This window comes from Montipora foliosa, chromosome 4, assembly GCF_036669935.1.
Source record: "Montipora foliosa isolate CH-2021 chromosome 4, ASM3666993v2, whole genome shotgun sequence".
Taxonomy (NCBI): domain Eukaryota; kingdom Metazoa; phylum Cnidaria; class Anthozoa; order Scleractinia; family Acroporidae; genus Montipora; species Montipora foliosa.
The window spans coordinates 26924775-26949065 of record NC_090872.1 but is presented as its reverse complement, the minus strand read 5'-3'; the positions used below and the strand labels follow the sequence as shown (position 1 = coordinate 26949065).

Below are 24291 nucleotides of genomic sequence, written 5' to 3'. Positions count from 1 at the left end.
ACACAACTGAATTGGCTTTCACGCAGATTTGTCCATTTAGTGTAAACTTTATCTAACCAGACCAAACTGACATGTCAGGCATGTGTCAATTTTCTTGGAACGTAGCTCATTAGCACTATTCGACTTAATTTAGGAGGGACAATTGACAATTGAATGGGAAAAGAACGTGACCGCCTTTTGGCTGCAAACAGGTACCAACTTTGAGCCCTATTGCTGTATCAGCAAAGTATAAGGATTTCATCGCTTTGTGAGAAAGAGTTTAGGAGGCACTGATACGAGAAGGAATTGGCGTAGTGTGACAAATTCACAAAGCAAACAAGAAACGGTTTTCAGTTTAGTAATTTGCAAAGAGGAGAGAAACGAGTTTGCACAAGTAATTCTGAGTTTTATAAAGCCATCACTGTTCAAATGGAATCGAACATAAAGAAACAGACGGCGAAGTTCTGTGGTAACATTTTAGTGAGAAAGACGAGAAGACGGAGTTTTCTTGCTAAGGCGTTATTCGAAGGAGTGTTTGGAGTCCTAACAGAGGGATCCTTTGAGTATTATCAAAGTTCAGCACAATGGGTAAGTCACAGTGAACAATTTGTAAGTTAATGAAGTTGGCAAGCTTGATTATAAAAGAGCTTAGAAGCGCTCCGCATAAGGATTTTCTAGCTAAGAAGTAAGGTTAATTTTCTTTACACGACTAAGGTTTTGAAGAGCGAGTAAAGGCCAGTCGGAATAATGAAAATATGTAGTTATGGTCATTTCATTCTTGCTTACACGTAACAATTTCTAAACTGCCAAGACAATCAGCTCCTTATACCAATACAAAAAGGATCTCCAATTAACTCATCTCCATCTCTTCTTCGACGGCAATACCAACACGAACGCTATATAATTATATGAAATGATATGATATGATGTTCTTCACGTGCCGCATGCATTCTAGCACATTTAAATGTCTTTGCCGTCATCTGCTAAACAACGGGGAGTTCACGGAAGCGACGACGTTATGGGCAACCGGGCCAGAGAGCAAAAACATTAGTGCCAGCCTATTTTTAAGACGAAAAATAATGCACGTGCGGCATGCATTTTCGTAAATTACTTCGGCAAAGTCTTCAAAACACCAACGTAAGATAAAGATTGTTTGATGACTGTGTGAGCATACAGTCAAGTGTGAATTCTCATTCTCACGCTCTTGAGTGCATCCTGCGTAATCAGGGCAAGATGGAGAGAAGTGTGGAAGTTCAAAACGACGAGAAATAATCATGATATGCAATTTTGGGTTTTCTTACTTTCCAAACAAAAGATATGCGCTCACAGGTGTGGCCATGGAAGAATAAAGTTGGAGAGAATGGCTATTGTACAAATTATTTCAGTTATTAAACAAAGTTTCTGCCGCACATTTCCTGTAATTCCAAAGCCACAAAATTACAGAGAATGTACGGAGACAAAAAAGTATTATTTAGAAATTTCAAAGAATAGATACCAACTCCAGTTCATCTCAGTTGTGAACTTGAACTTATTTGTTTGGTTTATGAAGGCGAAAGTCTAAAAAGGTAGAGTCATGGACAGTTTATTTTGCTTTGAATTTCCCACCAATGTTGCCCTGATTACCCATGATGCACTCAGGAGTGTGAACTGGTCTATACTTCGACTGCAGTGTTCAGCGTGGACAAGAATGAATATCCGCGAAATACCTATGAAATAATTGTAACGTTTTTGTTACCTTATCCGCCGTCGTTTGTTAAACTCCCCAATTACAAAACGAACTTTAAAAGCCAAATTTCTGTCATTATAAATGCAGCACAAAAACAATTTCTTATTATAATTTGTCTCTCTCACTTGTGAGGCTAGTACACGACATCTGTAGTAGCAGGCAAAAGAGGACTATTCGTTTTAAGCAAAAGGCCACTTGCAGCTCGGCGTTTGCTGTTTGCCGTGAACGAGATGAAATATAAACAACAACTTGAGCGCAAAACAGGCAATTATGTACTTATTTATTCGTTTGATCATTTATTTATTTTTTAAGACTGTTCATACCGTGAACACGATGTACCGCATGAACAAGATTGAATAATATCGTGGAAAAATGAATTCATTCCAAGAGCGGTCGTTCACGAATAGGTTCTCAAGCTCCCTTGGAAAAAACGCTGCAGCAATGATTGATCGAATACAGAACTACCGTAGGTATAGTCGATATTTTTTAGCTTCATCGAGTTGGACGAGTTTACAAATCGAGTAAATGATGCAAATACCAAATTTAATTGTGCTGACATCATAAACGCTGAATTTAATTCCAATCTGCAAAGGAATCCAGCATCCGAAAAAGTTTTAACGTTAACGTGAATACAGCTGTAGTAGTAGTAGTACAATTCCTTCTTAGTCTTGCTGTACTATGATCTGTACTAATTATTTGAATTTACGCTACAGACAAGAGGTGAGAAGCCACATTGTTTCATCGAAGTTGTAAACATCCAAGCAGTTGAGGAAGTTGATGATGGTTCCTTTGAACACCCGCTGTGCTTTCAGGTAAGATGTTTCTTCATATAATGGGTTACGGTGCGATAGAAGTATGATTTATTCTTCCACGATTCGAATATTTGGCCAACTCTCGGATCTAGCGTTTGTGTCTTACATTTGAGACGCAATGCAAATGCAAAACGAATGGAAATACGAGAGCAAAGTTAATTAAAGGGGTACTGTCATGAGCTGCGCATGCTCGAGTTTGTTTGCTCCCGAGCCCACGGAAAATTCTAGCCGCCATCATGGATTCACACGTGAGTCACGTATATTCGCCGGAGTTTCTCCTTTGTCCATTATGGCCCTCTCCAGTGGACCCCATTTTGACTTTGTCGGTTCAACTTGAAAGAAGTTAACCTAACACTTTTAAAGTTTTCACAAGAAGCTAGCGCATGCCCTTCTCGTGACAGTTTCCCTTTAAAAGTAATACAGTTGTAACTAACGCATGTGCCAAAGAAGACATTGAAGAAAAAAAATCATTTTTTTTTTTTTTTTGCTTCCGATTTAAGCTTGTTTTTGCAATCCCCACGTGCACAAAAGGCAAGATACAACACTTACTGCTTTCTTTCCATCACGGTTGAAAGTGAAAGAAAGGTCTGGGGCCGAAACGTAGAATCTTAGTCGAACTTGATTGGTCGAACCTATTAATTTTGAAATAGGCGCATAAATGGTGTGACGTTTGTCGCAATGAAGTTCAACTCAAATTAATTGATTCCACTCCAGCATAAGTTCGACTTGCCAAGTCGGATAATTCGACAGTGGTTCGGTGTTTCAGCAAACGCCGTTCTAAATTAAACACGCGCTGACCTCAATTCATAAATCATGCAAATTGCGAAATAATTGATTCCAATGTGATGAAATGCGCAAAGGTTACAAAAATACCGTCTCCCCCATCTGCCAAACGCCCCTCCCTCCCTCCCCCCGAAGAGGTAAAAAAAGGTAAAGTCTGCTACAAGCCTAGAAGGCCCATCAGGCCGGCGCTGATCTCCGGTTTCTGTAGCATGCAGCGACTAGGAGTATTTCTACTCCCCCCTGGATGCTAGTCCATCGCAGGGTTACCCCCAGCATTAGATTCGCCGGTACCCATTTATACACCTGGGTGGAGAGAGGCACCGTGAGAGTAAAGTGTCTTGCCCAAGAACACAATTGATCGATCAATCGATCCGGAGTAGAGCACACTGACCATGAGGCCACCGCGCCTCCCATATCCCCCCGAAGAGCATGGGCTGTATAAAGACAAATGCATGGGCTGTATAAAGACAAATTCGCGACTGGGAATGACGACCTCTCGAAAGTCATTGCTCTCATATTACTGACTTCTTAACTGAAGGCAAAAAGATTAGCATTTTTTTAATTTACAATTTAGACCATGCACAATAATGTTTCAACTTTTTTTTCTGGCATATCCGTCGTTTTTCCACTTTAAAAAATGTTTTTATTCCCATTTTCGGCCATCAGCATTGCGGCTCATAATGGAGGAATCAGCGGCCATTCTTGCAGCTTATGACGTACGATATGGGGAAGACATGCGACAGCGCCCCATATAGAAGCAGTGTTTTTGATTGATGTTTGTCCTGAATATTGAGTCCGCGAAGGAACAGCAAAACAACGAAGAAAATATCCACAGCAGCACTTGTTTCTCTTCAGTTACGAAATCTCTGTTCCCCTTATCATACGTCTCAGCAGGGTGCTGATTTAGTTTTTGAGCTTGCACTGAAAAGGCAGAAACAACGGGAAAAGCCTAATTTCGAACGTAATTTGATCGCAAAAAAAAAGGAAAGGAGAAGAATTAACCCCACACGCTTAACTTTACTAAGTTAGGCTTTCCAAAAGCAATGTTGGAAAAATTGCTGATTGTGGGCTTCAGTTCTCCTTTAAAATGACCGCTTCTCTGGTGTATCGTGGAACCTATTTTTGATAAATTCGACGCAACTAAGATTCGACGTCTACCCGACGGGCATCAATATATTCTGCATTTTTCTCAACCTTGCTCCCATGCATATGCATTCTGTTCTCTGCCTCCTTTCAGTGTCGTTGAGGAGAAAGAGGGTCTTTCTCGCAAACGACAAAGGAGGCAGAGAACAGACCCTATTAACGAGGTTGCCATTTTTTTTTCGGGAAGAAACTTCGGACGCCCCAGAGTATGCTACAATTGCTTAACTGACATGTGCCTTTTCGAGCATTTGCACCTGAGTTAGCGTCAGTTTGGTTTCTGTTTGGAAACAAACTTTCGTTGCTTAAAACTGAGCCATCTCTTTTCTAAAAGAACATACTAGAAAGTGCGTAAGAAAAGACAGACTTAAAGAAGAGTCCCCTTTACGGTATTCTGTCCTCTCTACTACTGTAGGCAAATGTGATCGGCTCTGCGGCGTTGATATCTCAAAACGATTAATTATGGCGTAGGAGACCACGTAACAGTAAACATCCAAGAGTTTGCCTTCTGCTGATTACACATAAACAGTTACAGCTGCAGCTTTTTTATTCGTGTTTCGTTTTCTTTAGATAACATACCATTGTTGCACAAAGAAAGATAAGTCCAACATGAGGACTCTTTACCTTTCTGCTTATGAAGTGGAGGAGTTTGAATCTTGGTTGTCTTCATTGAGGTTAGGTAGGTGATAAGTGCTTTTGTCAAGATCAGGTGGCTGATAAGCGTTTTATTTTTCGCGATGAAAAGGGTTTTCATAAAAGCAAATTCAGGAGATCAACTGTCGGAAGCCACGAATAATAATAATAATAATAATCATCATCATCATCATCATCATCATCATCATCATCATCATCATCATCATTATCACATGGAGAAGAAGAATAATAATAATAAGAATTTAACAATTTAATTTACACTGAGGTTGTTCCGATGTAAAATCATTCGGATCGTGTTCAGAAATGCAGTTAGTTAAATCAAGGCAAATGCATTCCATATTGTTCTGTGGCAAGAGGACGAAAGATTGCTCTTCGACGGATTTACCTTATGTGCTGGTTTCAACGAAACTGTCGTGTCCTAAGAGGAGCATTGCCTCCAATACAAACAAATAAAAGATTAAATTGATTGCTCGAGTCTGATAGAGAGATTTAGCAAACATCGTGTTTACGAGAAACTTCAAACGCAATGCTAAACCTCTATAATGAGTTTTTTTAATTGTAGCTTGTATAGATAACCCAGTCAGCCTAGCCAAGTACCACCCTGGTCGATTTACGGGCAAGACATGGTCCTGTTGTAAAGTTGTAACGTTCTGGGGTTCTCCAGGGTGCAAATCATGCACAATATATGGTAAGTTGTGTCATTGCTTTGGGAAGATTGATATATTAGCACTATTAGCATTTGTTTCTCATTCGCGGTAACTCCGAACTCACTTCGGTTGAGAATCAGTTAAGAAAGTCTGATCGTCATTTAATTGCTCATTCTTTTATTTCCTTCACGGCTTAAATATATAAAATTTGTTATATAACTGAACTGCGGATATTGAGGAATTTTCAAAAGAATAACCACTGCAGTTAAGGAAACAAAATAGGATGTTTGCAAGGAAGCCTGACATCTAGGATTTAACAGACTGCAAGCAAGTAGTGCACAACGTCAGCGACTGTTTTCAGAGCCGACCTGAAATTTACAAGCTTAAATCCTACTCATTTCCTGACCACATCTCAACCCGAAAAAATATCCGTTTCCTCTGCCTGGTCTCAGTTGTTTATTTCGTCATGCCCTAGGTTCGTACAATTATTCTCAAAACATTTTTTTTCTTCATAAGTTTCTCGAGCTCTTCTAATTGGTAAGTCTTTAAATCAATCAGACAAATGCTGGTTTTTTACGGGATTGAGAAAGGGCGAATTCCTCTTAGAGAAAGTCCTTCCATAGTAAATCGAAGGACTGGTTATGAAACCTTAAAACCTTCAAGAGCAAGAACAAATGCAACGTCGCAATCGATGTTGAATTGACCCTGAGACTGCACAATCTTTTGTTTTCACTTCGCACTGGTTCGCAAATTACTTGCGCACAATATAATCCTACAGCAGGCGTTGCTTTCAATTCATTTCCAGATCCCTTTTATCCACGTTAATGCGATTTTGTTTCATTTTTAGACAACAGAAATCGGTTAATAAGCCTCATTCAGTTTTGTCACATGATGGACTATTTTATATTTACAGGAATTCCTGATTTTAAAAGGCAAAAGGTAGGGATGTGAAATAAGATTAAAGGTTCAGTTAGACGGTACTTTAGGGGTGAAACGCTATAGGATTTGCATTCAGTTGTAAAATGGCAACTTTTTTCCGTGCGTGTTCACTGTTTCGTTTCATTTAGTTATCGCCTGCTATCGCCTTCAGTGGCTTTGGTGTCGTTGCCCGGGAGTCGCACTACTCAGACATGCCAGGAAGCCTCCCTTTTGGCAAGGTGAGAATCAAGTAGACAGTCACTAGGAGTGGACTACTGGTACCGGGTACCCACCCTACATGTGGACAAAACTCTTGAGAAAATTACGCTTCTAAGCGCTTTCAGTTGTCAGCAAACAATTTGACCCCCGACCCCTTCCTCCCCCGTCTCATTGGAAATCAACACTTTCCAAATCAACATTGGATAGGGAGAAGAAGTAACTGCTGTGGAATCACACATGGAAGAAATAGTGAACAAGTGCTTTTTGTCGGTTTTTGTACTGTTTTAGTAATGAGTTTAGTCCACGATTGTACATACAGTACAAAACTCCCTAAGTTACATAGTTGGGAGATAGTGAATTAGCATATCTTCCAAGTTGACTGTTGCTTATGTACAATTGAAGGAAAGGACAGAAAAAAGACAACTCTTTCCAATTCTCTCCCATTTTCATGCCCGCGAATGTCCCGTCCTAAGTTACAACACAGTTTGCCCTACCCAATTAAATAGATAGTTCACAAGTTGCTCAATAAAAACAGCCAAAGACAGGTCCATTTTGTTTTTCAGTCCTTATTTAACTGATGGACATGTGGCGAAAATGCAGAGCGCGTGCCTTGATTGGCTAAGAAGCAAGATACTCGGCGGGAAAGCTGAGAGATAAATATGCATGAAAGAGGTGTGACAATGTTTAGGTTTAGGTTCAGATAAAACTAAAATAAGCCCATTGTCATGTAAAGACACGGACTGAATCTGAATACTTGTTAAGTTTGGGTTGCATTTCCCAGTGATATATATACAGCATTTCTTAGATCAAGCAGTCCAGCTTGTATCACTTGTTTTGTTTTTTAACTGATTGCTATTACCAACCCTTATTTCTTGCTCAGGGTGATCATCTGACGGTTTCTGATGCTTCTGGTGGTGTAGAATGGAAAGCGTTCTCAACGACATCGTAAGTCACTGAATACCAGAAAGGCATTTGTATAACAAACTGCACGATCGTCTCGTGCAATTCGGAATTCATCGGTACGGGTATTCTACAATCTAGCCCTCAATTGGACGGTGTTTTTGTTTTATCGAGAAGATTTTGTTTCTTGTATAATCATAGAGCTTATGCGGCCTTCGTCTGGTTTAATATGTTCTTTGGCGCAGCTGTGAAAAGCGTCCATCCAAATCTGAGAAGTCTCAATACAGTTGCTAGTGTTATCTTCTTTTCCTTCAGAGGTTTGCGTCGCTCTCCGTAAAAAAACAGAAAGATGGTTGCCATAGCAACGTAATTGGAACTTTGCAGAGTTCTATTAAAGTATTAATTGCACTTGCCTTGTCCAATAAGAATAGAGAAATTTTGCTGAGCGTACTATTTACTTTGTCTTTTTGATGAGCAAATCGCATGTGAAGGGCCTTAAGCCGTTGTACAACAACATATGAAACCGGATTTTCCGAGTACGCCGAAATTTGAATGTGCTCTCGGAACAGCTAATGAAATTACATTATTTTTCTTTTGTAGAACCAGCGGATATGGATACATTCCAAAGGATTTTGTTACACTGAACAGTCTCGAAGAGGAGCCGTAAGTCATGCAGGTTCATTTTTTATGGCGAAAACGATTGACCTCCACATGCTAATTATCCATCGCCTCAGAGGAGCTGTCCCTTCTCTGTTTCATCAATTAACCTTTGAAACAAACAATAAGGCTAAAGATGTCCGATTGGCCTTAATTAATTTCTGTAAAGTGGAAAAACAAAGCAGTGGTATTTCTTTTGACGAACATTGGGAAATGGAAATGGAAATGGAAATAGAATGGAAATGAAAAATGAAAAAATGAGAATGGGAAATGGGGAAATGGGAATGGAAAATTAAAATGAAAATGGAAATGGAAATTGATTTGTTTACCCACGGAACACCTTAAGAGCGCCCTGGAGCTCGTTCAACATGTGTCAGTGCATTCCGGATCGAATGGGCCATTTCCGAATTGCTGTTTGTCTCGGTTTCGAAGTGAGTCTTGGTGCTCAACTATTGTAAGGGAAATGAGTTTGATTTGCATAAGAATACGCAACTCATTTCCATTTGAATGGTTGTGCACCAGGATTGGCTTTGAAACTGAGGCATGCAGCAACTCGGAAATGGGCTATTTGGATTTGGCAGTGTTAGTTTTTGTGGGGAGGGGAAAACGCCTGAATACCCGGAGAAAAACCTCTCGGAGCAAAGAGAGAACCAACAACAAACTCAACCCACGTATGACGCCGGGACCGGGAATCGAACCCGGGCCACAATGGTGGGAGGCGAGTGCTCTCACCACTGCGTCACCCCTGCTCGCATTCACTGGCCTTAGCGATTCCCGGGTGAGAAGACTCGGGAAGGAACTCCGCTAACCCATCCCCACCTTCTACCCCCAAAAAAGGCTTACCTCTACCGTCTGCCCATACCTTTTCCCTTCTCAACTGCATGGACAATGAATTACATCTTAGCTATATTGAAGTTAGCGCATGAATGCGTCTTGCAGGAATGTGTCTTGTGTACGCTGATGCAGCTCCAGTTTAATTTAGCCTTATATCCTTGCCAGGTGGTTTTTTGGTGAGATTCCTACAGCTATTACAACAGCTATTCTCAGAGAACAGGTACTGCAATAAAGTTGTCACCTTATAAGGGTCTGCAAGAATAACGACTCGTGTAAGAAGTGATTTGGATTTGATAGTTCTGACTGACTCACCGAGAACTTGTGGTCACGTTTTTCTAGGTACCAGGCTGTTTCATCTTGAGGACAAGTGGACTGGGGACTAGAACTATTCTATCTTTCAGGTGTGTTGAAATATCATCTTCTGTGTTAGTGCTCTCAAATAATCAAATAAATAATAATCAAATAATCAAATAATCGGACGCTTTAAAGAAATTTTTTAATCTGGTAACAATAGAAAATGATGGGCTTGGAGGTTGACGAAAGGTAAATAAAGATTTGCCAGATGACAAAAAGCTCGAAGAGTTGACTGACATATCATTCACTTTCACACTCATCACTCGTCACATCATGACACATCACTCACATTCACTGACAGCTCCTCTCACATCTTTCTTACGGTGGTGAATTAATTCACCTTCAACAACTCGGTTGCGTGCTCATCTACAAGATATGCGACGCTAGGCTAAAGTTTGCTGTGATTCAAACCGCGTCCAAGATCGGTGACACTTTGAAGGGGACATGAGATACTAGGGGTATATAACTGTCACGAAATGTCCTCTTTGCCTTCTCCTCAATTGAACATTCCACACACTCGGAATAGCTGAATATAAGGGCATTTTCTAACTGTACTCCTAAGTAAGCAGAAAAAGTTAGGATAATTTTAATCTTAAAGCAACCGATTCAGCCATGGAAGGATTTGCAGTTAGCGTTTGTTCTTAAGGGGATCCTTCATGATTCTCGTCAATAAAGAAGAGTGCTCTCAACTCAAGAAATACCGCTGAAAGGGCCCATTGTCTTTATTCAGTACCCATGGCAGTTCTCCCATGGAATTTGTAGCAATTTTTTTTAAACAATTACAGGACAGAGAGGACAGTCAAACACGTAGAAGTCTTTCGTGATGAAACAACGCACAAGTATCGAGTGAAGGACGAATCAGACTCAATATGCTATGCCAATTTTCTTCAGTTTGACAGTATACAGCAACTTCTGGATCAGTGCAAACATCACGCGAGTAAGCTAAGGACCTTATTATGACTTTCTATAAACAGAGAATCAATGAATTTTTACGAAAATTCTGCTCATACGTTGCTTTTTGATAGTATTAAATGGTGCCCCTTTTGTTTTAATGTTATCACAGATGATGATTAGTCATGATAACTCAATTTGCAATTTCGGCTTTCCACTTATTGTTCAGTCTGCTCAGTCGTCAGCATAAATGGTACGGACAATTTATTTCTTATCACCAAATAGCAAAAACAGTCATAAATACGACATTCGAGAGCTTCCTCCACCTAATCTCGAAGTGCAGTCCTCGATTCAGTTACGTCTACAGACGTCGATAGTTCATTGATCAGACCGACCACGAGGCAAGATATATACCTAGCATCTGCTCTTAGCGCGGAAGAATATTGTTGATGAAGGGTAAAGTAAAGTTCAAATTTGCGCACACAGAGAACTAGAGAGCTAGTTCAAGTACGTTACAATACTAACGCTACTTGCATTGCTACTAGCCGCCGCTATTTAAAAGAGATACAAGTACAAGGATGGGTCGTGTAAAAATGACACAAAGGGAGAGCAATACACTGCACTACATACAATCATGAAAATATGCGCATTTACAATGCTGGTAGCGAAGACTGCCATTTATTATTGACAGAGAGTTATTGCTTTCGGCTATCCGTGACTCTAATTTATATGTATACTTCACTTTCTCAATCAACAACGTCAGTGAAAATTTAAAGGCAAGCTGCGACGTCGATAGTTCATTGATTAGACGGACCACGAGGCAAAACATATACATAGCACCCGCTCTTAGCACGGCAGAATATTGTTGTGCTTCTTATTTGTTGATAGAGTTTACAAAATATTAAAGAGAAGTTCACACCCCAAGGGACCGTTGCCCAGAAAAAGTAATTAATTTTTCATCCCCCCCCCCCCTCCACTTATTTGTTTTCGTGACGGAGACTGATCAATACAAACAGTTTTATTTTGCTATTGCAGCCTTAGGGACATTCCTAGAGAAGTACCCTACACTCAAGAACGCAGATGGTATAATAATAATGATAATGTTGATGATTATGATAATAATGATGATGCTGATGATGATGACGATCACAATAACAATGATAAAAATAATGTTGATAATCATATTGATTTAGCAAATTGATGTCATTTTTTCATGCGTCTGTCCTGTTATTGATCATGAATTTCGTCATAACATTGTCAAAGTAGCTGTGGATCTACGAGGCGATAGCGGGATTTGAAGAATTGAACCCGACGAAACCGCGTGCAAATCTACTGTTCTTTTCACTGGAACAGACAGCCTCCTCGCTGCTCCTCCTTCATAGGGAATACTCGAAAGGAATATTTTTCTAGTCTTCACCTAGTGAAAAGCCCACTTTTAACAACCAGTCTTGTCCATTTAACAAAAGGTAAATTAAAAGGCAGCTTAAATAAGAATTAATTACCCTTACAGCCCGTAGACCAGTAGGCTCGATTTCCAGCCGTTCTGGGAGCCCGCGTTCCTTGCCCCACACCACCGTTCGTTGGGAGGAGGATGATACCGGACTCCCAAAACGGCTGGAAATCAAGCCTAGTAGACCAGCGGAACACATTGTCCATTCACAACCTATATAAATGACCTACAGTCTGTGATAATATGCCTGGAAACAGTGAAAAAAAACCAAAAACATTAAGGGCCCACAGACGGATTTTTCTCGCGTTTCTAAGGAAGTGAAATATTACTTCGGGTCACTGACGTCATCATACCGTGAGCTGACTAGAAAACCCACTCACAAGCAAAAATCACCACGCGACCTGTTGTTTGCATCGAAGGTTTTTTCCTCGCCCTTCCTCGCGCTAGTTCTCAGATCAACTGTGCATGCGTAAACGAACTGACTTCCGGTTTGAGAAAAAGCTAAATTTCGGTTGGTCTTTAAATATATATATATTTTTTTATATGGCTCGTTTCACCCCCAAATACAGAATACAGGTAAGCATTTATTTTTTTCAAATCATCTTTTTTGAACATGCTATGGGTATTTCCGTATCCGGAATTTTCAAAATAAAAAGAAATCCATGCTTGGCTAGATGCAAAAACGAGTACAAATTATCAAACCACTGATTAAACACCCAAATTGTGCAGCACGTAACCAATATGATGACTTCACATTTAAGGTCATTGGTTAAAAAAAGTTGGAAACTGACCAAAATAAAGCCAAATTCTCTCAAATTACTTAACCATTACATCCTTAGCAACGCACTCCAAAAAACATGTCATTAGGCCCTTAAGGTGACACACCATAACACCAATCTGGTGTGGCTAACACATCACGCATGCACACAAACATTTCACCGGGTCCTTGGAACAGTACACGAATACACAGATCTTAAGCCGCGTTTCGCGGCTCACTCGTTTAACACAATTTTAGGGAGCGTTAGTGACGACGACGGCAACGGCAACGAGAACGTCGTCGTTAAATGTGAATTCCTGTTATTTTAATCGCTCCGCGACTATTCCAAACATTTTAACGTGACAAAGATGTGGCATACCCTGAAGAACGAAACTAGTATGAACGGCGCTCAATCTAGGAGAGAAAACGAAAATTTACCCTCTAGCGCTGACGTTCTCGCTAAAACCTCAAATTTGGAGTTTGCTAGATTACTTTCCTTTTTTTTCTCTCTACGTTAAGAAATCTGGAAAGTTGATTGGCCAGAAGTAGAAGCAAGGCAAGAAGATCACCTGGGTCTACCATGGGTATGGAGGCTGGCATTTTTTAATAACATCGCTCACTGGGTGGAAGAAAACAACATTTGGTCCGCTAAGCTTCCATTGGATGGTTCCTGTAGAGGGTGTAAGGGCCCTTCTGTTATTTCCCTTTCGCATCGCAAATGGCCCTGTGAACAATCAGTTTAAACTGCGGACGAGCCCACAATGTGCGGAGTCTTCAGGGGGGCCGTTTCTGGCGAAGGTACCGAAACTTTTCGGGCGTCACAATTCCCTCTGTATCTTTGAGTCATCAAACTTCACAATCCCTTTGTTTTGCTTTGATTTATTATTTCGAAAACTAAAAGTTCATGCACTCAAAATATGGGGATGGCAGATTTACAAATGGCTCCACTGGCCCGAAAAGTTATCGGAACGTTTCGAGAAATTGGCCCCTGCTACAGATTTGCGTTATTCAAATGAATTAGTTATTAGAGACAAGGCCGGCGGATAGCAAAATTTTGAAGTCAGCTAGATTTCAATAGTTATTTACAAACCCTGTTGTTTGTCCAGTGGCTTACCAACAAGGGGAGAATGACGTAGACAAAGAATATACGACAAAAGTACATGTACTTTATCTGCCACTCTAAATTATCTCAAATCCTTCCGTAGATTGTTTTAAACGGGAAGTTTCACAACGAAGACGCTTCGATTCACATTCTGCCAGAGGGCAGCTCTGACATCTTAAAAGAAAAGTTTAGCAACCAGTCAAGGCTAATGATGTGAGTAGAAAAAAAATTTTATTTTAGTGCCTGTCGATTTATTTCTGAAGATGTATTTTTTTTGCGAAATGATAGGACTCTAAACCACGACAACATAGTGAGGCTACATGGAGTTGGACAGAGAGGACCTCGCAACTTCATGGTTCAAGAAAACCTGATTAGTGGTAACTATATAACTTTTTTTAAACTGCAGACAGTACTGTTTCAGCCTTCCGGGCCTCACCAGTGCAGTGCTGATATCAAGGATGGAGGTTGGGCTTAAGGTGGCTCAAACCAGTTTCAACACTTAAAAGAAACGTTTTTATTAGAAGGAGTGACACTGCGACACTTTGTCACTTAACAGCAATGTTATGGTACCATATCAAACACCAATTATAACTCCGTGACCCCCAATTTTTATTTCTGAAAAGTAATTAGCATGTCAGAATGGAACTTTCCGCAAGTTTGAAAAAATCCTGTAGACCGGATTCAGAGCCACCTTATTTAATTGAAAATTTAAGGTAGTTCTAAATCCGCTCCACAGAATTTTTTTAAACTTTGCAGATTTTCATCTTGGCCTCCTGATCACTTTTGTGCAATAAAAGCTTGGGGTCACCGATTTCGTTTTTCAGAGCTTTCCTGTTACCATAGTAACTTGTTACGTCAAAAAAATCACTGCCTCTTGTTCAGCAATAATTTTTGTCTCACGTGGTACCATGCATAACATTGCTGTTACGTGATAAAGTGTTCTAGTGTCAATCTTTCTAATAAAAAGGTCTCTTGAAAGTGTTGAAATTGGTTGAGTCACCTTAAAAAGTCTCCCCAAATAATAGTTTTTAATTTGTTGAATGGAGTACGCGTTAAGATTTAAGTAGCATGCTACCGAGTTTTCTTTCAAGAACAAAGAGTTGTTCAATTAAATTTCGTAGGTCTCCTTAATGTTGCAAACGGTTACCTTTTTTCTTGCGGTGTCCGCCACGTTTACTTGCAGCAAACAAACCGAACAACCGCTTCAAATAAACGTGGCGTTCAAAATCGCTACCCGAGGCTCAACGAATTTCCATCGGATAGTTTTTTAAACGAGGTACAGTACTTTTGTCATTTTATGAAATAATTAGGATAGTACGCGTACTCTCATTAATTAATTGGGAGAATTCTCGACAGTTATGCAAACCCGAGACTGTTTCTCCGGTTTGCATAACTTTCTCGATTCCGGACACTCGAGATTTGCATTATCTGGACAAAGTGTCATCAACATATACTATTAACAATGCAATCAGCTTACTAAACTTATGCCCCGTCCACATCCGGAGATTTTGTATCCGCAATTTTTTTTATGCGGATACAAAAATATCTGCGTCCACACGTAGCGTATACGAATCACATACAACCGTCCACACGTATCCGATTCGTATCCGGATATCTTAAAGGATTAGTCAACAGAGCATGCGCATTACAAAGAAACCTGAGCCTGGGATAATTTTGGCGCCAAATTCGCGGCTTTCTTGTTTGTTTACTTGAGGTTTCAACACGTGTGAGCTTGAAGATCGAAAAAAAATCCTGTTAAAAAACACCATAAAAAATGTCTCAATTAAGAGAAAAACAGAAAAAAAGCAAAGACTAGAAGCCGCATAATGCTTAGACGTCTTTTCAAGTAGTTAAAGTTTAGATTTAACATTGCAACATTTAGTTCGAGACACGCTATTAGGCTTGAAAGTAGTCCTAGTAGCATTGAACGCACAACGTTTCTGCTCGCCGCCATTTTGGAAAATCCCGCGCGGAAAAAGACTGGTTCTGATACTGTGACGTCAGCGTATACAAAAATATACGGATACGAGCGTCCACACGTATTCGGATACACAGTGTATACAGAAATTTCCACTCTGGAGAGCGTATACAGAAATCTCCGGATACACCGAGCGTACACGTCGGACACTTGTGGACGCTAGGTGAATCCGCATAAAAAAAATTGCGCATACAAAAATCTCCGGATACGTGTGGACGGGGCCTTAAGGGAAAAGCCGCCATTCTTTAAAGACGACTCACCACAAAAAATGTTCTTAGACATATTTCCCACACTTTCAGGTGACCTATCGGAATATCTAAAGAGCAATACGTCTCTTGTTTTCTCCAACCCTTCTGAGATGGGATTCATCCTGAACCATGTGGTCAATGGAATGGAGTACCTACACGACAATTCCATAGAGCATAGAGAATTGGTGAGCTAAACGAAACTGCAGAATGAGCCTATGCTGATTGGAGTTTATCTGTTTATCTAAGGTCTCCGTTTAAATTGTCATGAACAGGGTACTTTCTTCCTTTTAAGAACTTTCAGATGTTTCTGCTATTAAGTACTTTTGAAGAAATCTGATGCAATAGAACCGGGGCAAGGGTGGTACATGGTGTGTAACTTTCAACCTTTTAGCTACCAACCATGACCTCGAGTCCGAATTCGGGTAGGAACGCGGGCTCATCCACGTCTGAAACCCAAGCCAATGGACCTATAAAACGCATATGCACAGTGAGAAAAATGCAGTGCTGATTAACTAATTTTCCCTTTGTTAGGTGCCGAAGAATTGCCTTGTGGGCGAGAAAGGGCAAATCAAGATTTCAGGTTTTCATTGTGCGAGGTAAGATTTCGAAAGACTATGCACGAATTAGTTGTTGAAAGATTGGTTTCCAATTTGGTCCCGTAATAAACAACATTCTGGACAGTCGCAACCTGCCCAAGTAATCAGAAAAGCCAATTGCAACGCAAGGCAAATAGATGCAGCCGGTCCTATGCGCGGGAAAAGCAAGTCACAGTTGATTTTTCGCTGTCATATATAAACAAAAAATTTGACGCGAGAGGTTTTAGCCAAAAAACCAAGCATAAAAGTGCCCTTGCAACCCGACTAAAAACCGCTGCTAAATGGCAAGAAGCGTTAGCCTTGTTTGCAAATACTGAAATAATGAAATAATCCACTATCGCAGATCTCCTTGGTGCAAGCAGACGCTTTCTGACGAGTGTTACAAGAACAAAGTGCCTATCCCAGATCCTGAGTTCTTGCGATCTTCAGGCGGATTATGGTCTGACGTTTGGGCTTTTGGTAAGTATGTAATAGTGATCAATACTCAAAGATCACAATCATTACTTACTTTGGCCAATCTGGAAAGACGGAGACGTAAAGCAGGTGCAAGTACAAATAGCCAGAACTGAACGCCGACACATCAGGGCCCGGTTGTTCAGAAGCTGATTAATTTAACGCTAACTCCAGATTAAAATATACCAAGGAGTTAATTTCTCAACTCCCAAATGTTGTTCAACGCTGATATTCGGCAAAACTTAGCATTAGAAGAAGTCAATCTTGAAACAAAAAAAAAATAAGCAAAAGAAGCTTTCACTAAAATTATTAAAATTTAAAAACATGAAACAAAAGTTAAAGCTAATCCTGGATTAAGTTAATCGGCTTTCTTACTAATTATGAGAGCATAATAATCTCTTGATTTTTTTGATTCGAATCTTATTATTTTGGCAGAACAAATCAGTCAGTGCGCATAACTCTGAGAGACATCTGCATCGGAATTATAAATTCAGAATGCCCTTTACTAAACTATCTATTACTCATAGGAAAATTGTACTTGTGGGATTGTCGAAGGAGCAATAAACTTTCAAATATAGCAGGATTCAAAGTTAAAGTTGATATTAAATATCAGACAGGAAAATATGTGTGTACAAAAACAACAAATTGGCACATTTTGAGTGGAAATGGAAAAGATAATTCTGAAGTATTCTTAGGTATCGGCGTATTTATTGGTATGTGTGTATGTGTATGTGCGTGTTCGTTTATTTTTTGTAAATAGAGAGTAAGTATCGCATTGTAAGTAGTGTAAGTACTACATTGTAAATATTGTGAGTATGTTTAAGCAATTGTAAGAAATTGTAAGTAGTGCTTTGTGCTGAAATATTTATTTAAAAAAAAAAAAAAAAGTTACTCGGCTTTCGAACAACCGGGCATAGAGCTTTGACTGGCTATTATCTCTGACTTCTCATTGGATAATAATGTGGAACAAAACTTAGAGGGGAGATCACAAGTAGTAAGAATAGCCACATCTTCCCCACGAACTCGTAAGTTAAACGGGGGCATTCCCCAGGGAACGCGAATCGGATTCACTCTGATGAAGGGCTAACGCTCGAAACGTCAGCTTTTAGAATCTCTGTACGGTGGCCAATTTACATTATCAACTCCGTTGATAAAACCAAATTTTTGTATACTACTTCCCCACCGACGCAGCACCACAGTTTCTTTAGAAACTACCCCCTTTATCCTTAAAAAGCCTGGTATTTTTTGCTATGACAGTGCGTCTGTCAAATTTCCTTTTCAGGTCTGTTTATATTCACTGCCGTCACTGGAGGTGAACAGCCCATCACATCTTTGGAGCAGGTATGCTGACACTCTGGAGAACCAAGAGTTTTAAAGTGACTCCTTTGGCCGCCAACATACACTGAAGGATGATTTGTTACCTTTCCTTGACTTTCCTAGGTTTTAAGCTTCAGTCAATCAAATGAGACAATGGATGACCTAGGCTGCCTCGTGGAGAAGATAACACTTTGTTTACAAGAGGTTTGTTGCACTCACTGAAATAAAAAATAATAAAAGAAAAAAAATTGGACACTTCGATTGGAACGCTTTACGGCATTGACTCCGGTTTAAGTTGTGGTGTGTCTTTCTTTCATACACATGCGCGGGTTGGGTAGGTGGGTGACTAAGATCAAATATGAACTGATGGAAGCTACCAGAGGTGTCTTCAGTTACAAGCTGACGTTCGATCTCATCCTAGAGAAGGATCAGGAAACTGCCATGAGACTTTGTGACATACATGTGCGGTATATAAATCCTAAACCATAAACCATTGGGTAGTTACCTTTATTTGTCTCACTGTCCGAAACAACAGCGTAGTGAAATTGACAAGTGCACACAAAAATCTTGCAAATATCGCGAAATTGCTCAGTATTAGTGCCAAGCAGACAATGTCATGTTTTCGGTTTTAGGATCCAAACGCTCGTCCCACCTTTCAGGAGCTTCGAATTCAAGTTTCAACGAAAACTGGATCATCGACCCAAAGTTGTTCTTCTCATTCTTTGGAAGGTAATTAAGGTTTTGAGTGCTGCAAGGTTTTGGCCGTGGAAAATGGCACTGAAAAGCCTAGTATCGCATTAAACGCAATGATCATTTCAAGACGCGTTTCCGCTTAAAAGAGGGCAAAAACGAAACCGCAAGAAAACAAAGGCAACTTGGGTGCAGAATAGCGAATTTCAATTAATTATATTAAAGAACTAGGTACAATTCGGTGAGCTCTTTGGTTTTGAATGAGATGCAAATGAGAGTTACGGTGGTTTTTGCGATTCCGCACTTTAGAGAGAAAAGGCTTTCTGCACTAATGAACGGAAAAGGGAAGCTGGCCCGCGTTCGATTCCCAGATTTGACGCCACATGTGAGTTAAATTGAGTTTGTTGGTTCTCTAGGCAGCTTCGAGAGGTTTTTCTCCCGGTGCTCCGGTTTTTCCTTCTCCTCAAAAACCAACCAACGATTTGATATAATTAGTTGTTTGATTTGATTTGATTTGATTTGAAAAGTGTCCCCAAGTAGTGCCTCGGTGTTATCATTGTGTTTCTCAGTAGAGCGAATTACAAGCGAGTGTCGTGAAACCAAAACCAAAGCAATTACTGTGGCCAATCAAAAAGGACGGAGACAATCCAGTCACCCAATCAAAACTCGAAGTTATTACCCGTAGCCGACACAAAACGCGCGAAAATGTGCACGCGCGAGCCACGATTGGTTTCGGTTTCACTTCTGATTGGTTCAAAAAAAATGGCGAGAGAACTTTGAACCAGCCACTGCGTGAAGTAAGGAAAAACTAAAGCAATTCGCTAATTATTATCAGTAATTAAACTCGATTAACATCCATAATTATATAAGCCTCGGTCTTAACCATCTATGAAATATGTCTTGGCATTTACCGTCTTTATTGGCAAACTCCTTTGCAAACTCATTGTCATTCTTTGTCGCTTATCATCAGACACTCTCCAAGCACAGAGCTCAGCAGAGGAAGTAGCCACAGGTTCCCCAAACAAACCCCCAAGGAAAGGAAACGAAGAGCCTGCGGTCTTTTTTCTCGAGGATGATGAAAATCCAACGATGGATTGGGCTAGATGTGAAAGAACTACACCTTACACCCGGGCCGAACTCAGACAGCGCCTAAAACAGGCAGAGTTGACTGCATTGAAAGCGAAGGCCTTGCAGAAACGAGCCGAAGCAATGAAACTCTCGATCCTTGAACAAGTTCACGAGGCAGAGGCAAAGTGTCTGAAAGAAGTTGAGATGATGACAAAGTCGTTCCTGAGGCGGCTGACAGAGGCCAACGATCGCGCAACAGAAGCTGAGCAGGCTCGGTATTTAGCGGAAGAAGTCAAACGGCTCACAGAAGAGAAGTATACGCTGTATAAATATGAAAGCGAGAAGAACATGCACGAACTTAAGGCCATGTTTGACGACGCTCTTCTTGAAAGGGACGAGCTCATGGCAGCCCTAAGAACTGTTGGTAAGGACTTTGATTCAACCGAAGTGGCCACACCAAAACGGAGGGACTCCATTCGCCATCTGGAAGACAAATACCAGCGATATATCTCCACCAGTGACAGAACAATACAAAGCTTAAAAACACAATTGAATGGTGTTGTCAAGCATCGAGATCAACTTGCGTCCGATCGAGAAGCGATTCGGACGGAGATGAAAGATACCAGAGAGGCACTGGAACAGGCGGTGAAGGAAAAGGACGAGTTCCACTTCAGGTTGGAAGAGGCGCAGTTTGAAATCGAACGCCTGGAAGAAATGATTTCAACCATGACACAGAAGCGGCAGCAGGCCGAGCGGGAGAGAGACCAGCTGCAATTGCTGACTGATATGTCTTTGATGAAGCTCAGGCAAGCGGAATCCGTCCAACCAAAGAAAAGAGCATCTGTCGCTTCTTTGCCACCAAGGATGAACGAAGGACCAAAGGAAAAGCGAGAACCAAGTTTGCGAAAGCTTTCAGAGCAGCTGTTGCATATGATTAGTCCATCCGGGATTGAAAGGCAGTCGAACTCAGACGAAATTGAGATGGCTTTAGTCCACAAGGAAACAAATTCATCCTCAAAGATTAAAGAGTGTGAGGTTCAAGAGCCACAGCGACGACCAGCTCAAAGGAGACCTGGTGAGGTGGTGATTCCCGTTTTACAGTTAAGGAAGAGAGACCGATTTCAAATTGGAAACAAACAGGAAGCGATGAGTTTGTCATCGCAACATGACAGTATTCGCAAAGAATCCACCGAACTTGAAGAGAATGACAAAGGGAACAGAGGGATCAGTGCGACCAAGAAAACTAAACCTGACGAAATGCACGAGAACGTTATCTTAGATAACGTAAGCGATCAATCTAAAGAAGGGTCAAAGACCTTCCTAATACCAACATTACACATCGAGGAAGCAGACACCGAAACAGAGGTAATTCATACGATGGACCTTCCAGGGATTGAAATATCGTATGTCGATGAAAATGAAGCGTTAGACCAACAGATGGAAGGGGAAGAAATGGAAGACTACGATTATCAACACACGGAGTCACCAATGTTTTTTGTGGAGGGCGAAGAGGGCATTCCAAGAACTGTGTACAGCTTTGACGATTTCTCAGGGGTGCTGGAAGGGATTCCCCAAACAAGTCTTTAAGCCGTCGAACAACTTTAATTGTTTTATTGTAGTTCGCTCATACTAATTTAAAACTGAGAAGGCTATGAATAATTGGTTTGACATCAACTAATCTAGTTTTAGAGGGAGGCAAGGGGTCTTGTGATGTACAATGGACCCTCAGCGGACTACAAAATCAAAGTTATCCCATCAGTAGTAGGTAGCAAATCTCTTTTGCCACCCTCTCTAAGTGCCTTGATAAGTCCCTTTGACTTTGGATTGGAAACGACACAGAAAGACTTTTAATGATAGTGGTAGTTGCGATAGGAGAATCGAAATGAGTATGATTCATTTATCAAGGTGGTATTACAAACTGAAAGAAGATCTCTCAAAGCAGTTCGTTCTGCGGATGTAAATAGAAAACAGGGAACCTCGGAAAACTGCAGATGGTGTGGAAAACGCAACTGACGCCAACGATAAAAGACAGTTGTCAAGACTACACCACATCAACAACAATCTTTATTTCCCATCAATACTTGAGAAAAAACTTTTACATGTTATGATAATTACAGTTAAACGGGGGAGAAAGAAACGAAGTTACAGAAGACGAGACATCATTATAAAGGATGTCTAGGAACTAAAAGAACATCTTTTCTTGTAAGCTCCTAGTTAAACTAGTAATAGTTTTCACTACATCTGCCACCGCCTAAGATAGTATGGGCGGCAGTTGAGGTGTTTTCCAATTAATACGTACCGCAAACTGAGATGTCTTCATATTATGCTACATGTTATCAGGTTGGTAAATGAAAGTGAAAGTTGCAAGGAAAGGATGGGCAATAACAAGCAGCGGCATTTATTTTCAATTTCCATCAACGCTTATTTGATAGGCTATCAACTGAAAAGCAATTAACATAATTATGGAAAATGCCTTGAAAATTTGATAGTAAAACAGGAACAGGAACATTAGCTAGAAAGCAACATTTCTTTGTCATCTTTCGTCCTCAGCCTTTTTATCCACCTGGTTCTTTCCACGTGACCTTGATACACCATAAAATAGGAACAAAACTCGGTTATTATATTCGGATCGCTGATTATTATTATTATTATCTGTGAATAACTGTTGTAAATATGATGGAAGATTGTTTGAAAATGTTGATAATTTTTATTGAGACTATGCTTTTGCTTTCTGAGGTCGCGACTAGCAGTTTTTGTGGGCCGAGTCTTTCGCCTTACAAAAGCCAGCCCTAGCAGATGCACCATGGGAAATTCATACACCAGAGGTCACCCAGCACATGAATGAATGGAATGAGGCCTGACCATAACACCGGGAGCTCCATGCCCTAATCTTTACGAATAGAGTGTGGGTTCTTTCACGCCCCACTGGGTTGTGAACATGGAAGGGTTGTGAGACGGGGCCTACGGTTTATAGTCCTTATCCGTGAAGACTTGAAAGTCTTAACCATTTGCGGATGTAATTACAAAGGCAGCACTCACGACCTCCCGCATGGCAGCCCGATGTTCAATCAACTTGAGCCACCGATGTGCGATGGCAATGTGTGACAATGTGACCCACAAAGTGTCACGCCATCACTGATATTTAGAAGCAAATTGAAAATTGAACGAGACTTACCTGGAAGTTCAAGTTCGATTGTAATTCTATGAGTCATACCACTGCATCTAGGGATCACATGAGATTGCATCGCACATGCGCACATAAGTTTTCAAAGCTCGAATGTGGATGTTGACCACATCCATGGTTCTTAATACTGTAACAGTGCACAAAAAAGGTCAAAATAACATTGGGTGGGACAGAGCTATATAGCTACTGATGGAGAGGGGGGGGGGGGGGGGGCATGCGATCCCTATTGGCTTTCGATGTTGTAGCAGATCGTGTGCTGTGTGGCTTAAATATGGCGACACCCAGTCCAGCACCCATCGTAACAGTACACATCCATCGAGCCATGGTGTCTTTAGACACGGCACGATAAGGTCGTAAATAGCTTATAAGCAACTTGCTCTCCGGTCCTCGTAGTTCCTGAGTCCTTGCAATATATTCCCTCAGGTGAGTGACAACGCACAATCCAGGGTCTGCGGGATAAGCTTTAAGCTGAAGTGATGGGTTTTTGCAACCAGTTCGGCTCTGTTTAATATGTGTTGGAAACGCAAACTCAACCATATCAGTCCCTCATAAATACTTTTGTCCTTTGGCCATTTCAATTTCAACAGGAAAAGAAAACAAACAGCGGTTACAAACATTTTCATTTTATACTTGACGTTTCGTATGTTGCAGCATACATCATCAGAAGTGACGGTTAAAACTGTTACACAGAATCTTAAAAACTAGAGCGAGGAACTCGTGACTAGTTAAAAAGTGTGATAACAAAATCGTAACTTCCGGTAGTCGATTCTTCCGGAAGAAATTAATAAAGAAAAAGCTTCTCACTACCAATGTTTTCATTGAGAGAGGGTTTTAAGTCACTGATTGATAGCGTTTCTTTAATTTTACATTGCATGTCGGACTTTCCAGTTGCGAGGATTTCAAAATGGTGCCATTTGATGTTATGACCGGTAGA

The 24291-nt window shown here is 40.6% G+C and overlaps 1 protein-coding gene across 2 annotated transcripts; it reads left to right on the top strand.

Moving 5' to 3' along the window:
- Positions 1 to 126: 126 nt before the first annotated feature.
- Positions 127 to 22888, top strand: LOC138000472 (uncharacterized). 2 transcript variants are annotated; one of them, XM_068846920.1, is made up of 22 exons: positions 127 to 567; positions 2419 to 2517; positions 5011 to 5119; positions 5657 to 5782; positions 6655 to 6680; positions 6809 to 6898; positions 7759 to 7823; positions 8379 to 8441; positions 9435 to 9489; positions 9609 to 9670; positions 10409 to 10560; positions 11550 to 11597; positions 13241 to 13305; positions 13927 to 14036; positions 14112 to 14200; positions 16101 to 16234; positions 16581 to 16645; positions 16989 to 17104; positions 18381 to 18439; positions 18539 to 18619; positions 19048 to 19144; positions 20076 to 22888. In XM_068846920.1, the coding sequence occupies exons 1-22, from the start codon at positions 409 to 411 to the stop codon at positions 21758 to 21760; spliced, it is 3555 nt and encodes a 1184-aa protein (XP_068703021.1). In that variant the 5' UTR covers positions 127 to 408; the 3' UTR covers positions 21761 to 22888. The 2 variants fall into 2 exon arrangements, with proteins under 2 accessions (XP_068703021.1, XP_068703022.1); XM_068846921.1 differs by lacking the exons at positions 127 to 567; positions 2419 to 2517; positions 5011 to 5119; positions 5657 to 5782; positions 6655 to 6680 and adding an exon at positions 7442 to 7550 and having other exon boundaries at positions 6876 to 6898; positions 20076 to 22881.
- Positions 22889 to 24291: the final 1403 nt, after the last annotated feature.

Excerpts from the sequence above, each read along its gene's own strand:
- LOC138000472 (XM_068846920.1), top strand. The coding sequence starts at position 409 with ATGGAATCGAACATAAAGAAACAGACGGCGAAGTTCTGTGGTAACATT. Across the intron at positions 11,598-13,240 it reads TACACTCAAGAACGCAGATG|AAATCTGGAAAGTTGATTGG; the intron begins GTATAATAATAA and ends CTCTACGTTAAG. Across the intron at positions 18,620-19,047 it reads TAACACTTTGTTTACAAGAG|GATCCAAACGCTCGTCCCAC; the intron begins GTTTGTTGCACT and ends TTTCGGTTTTAG.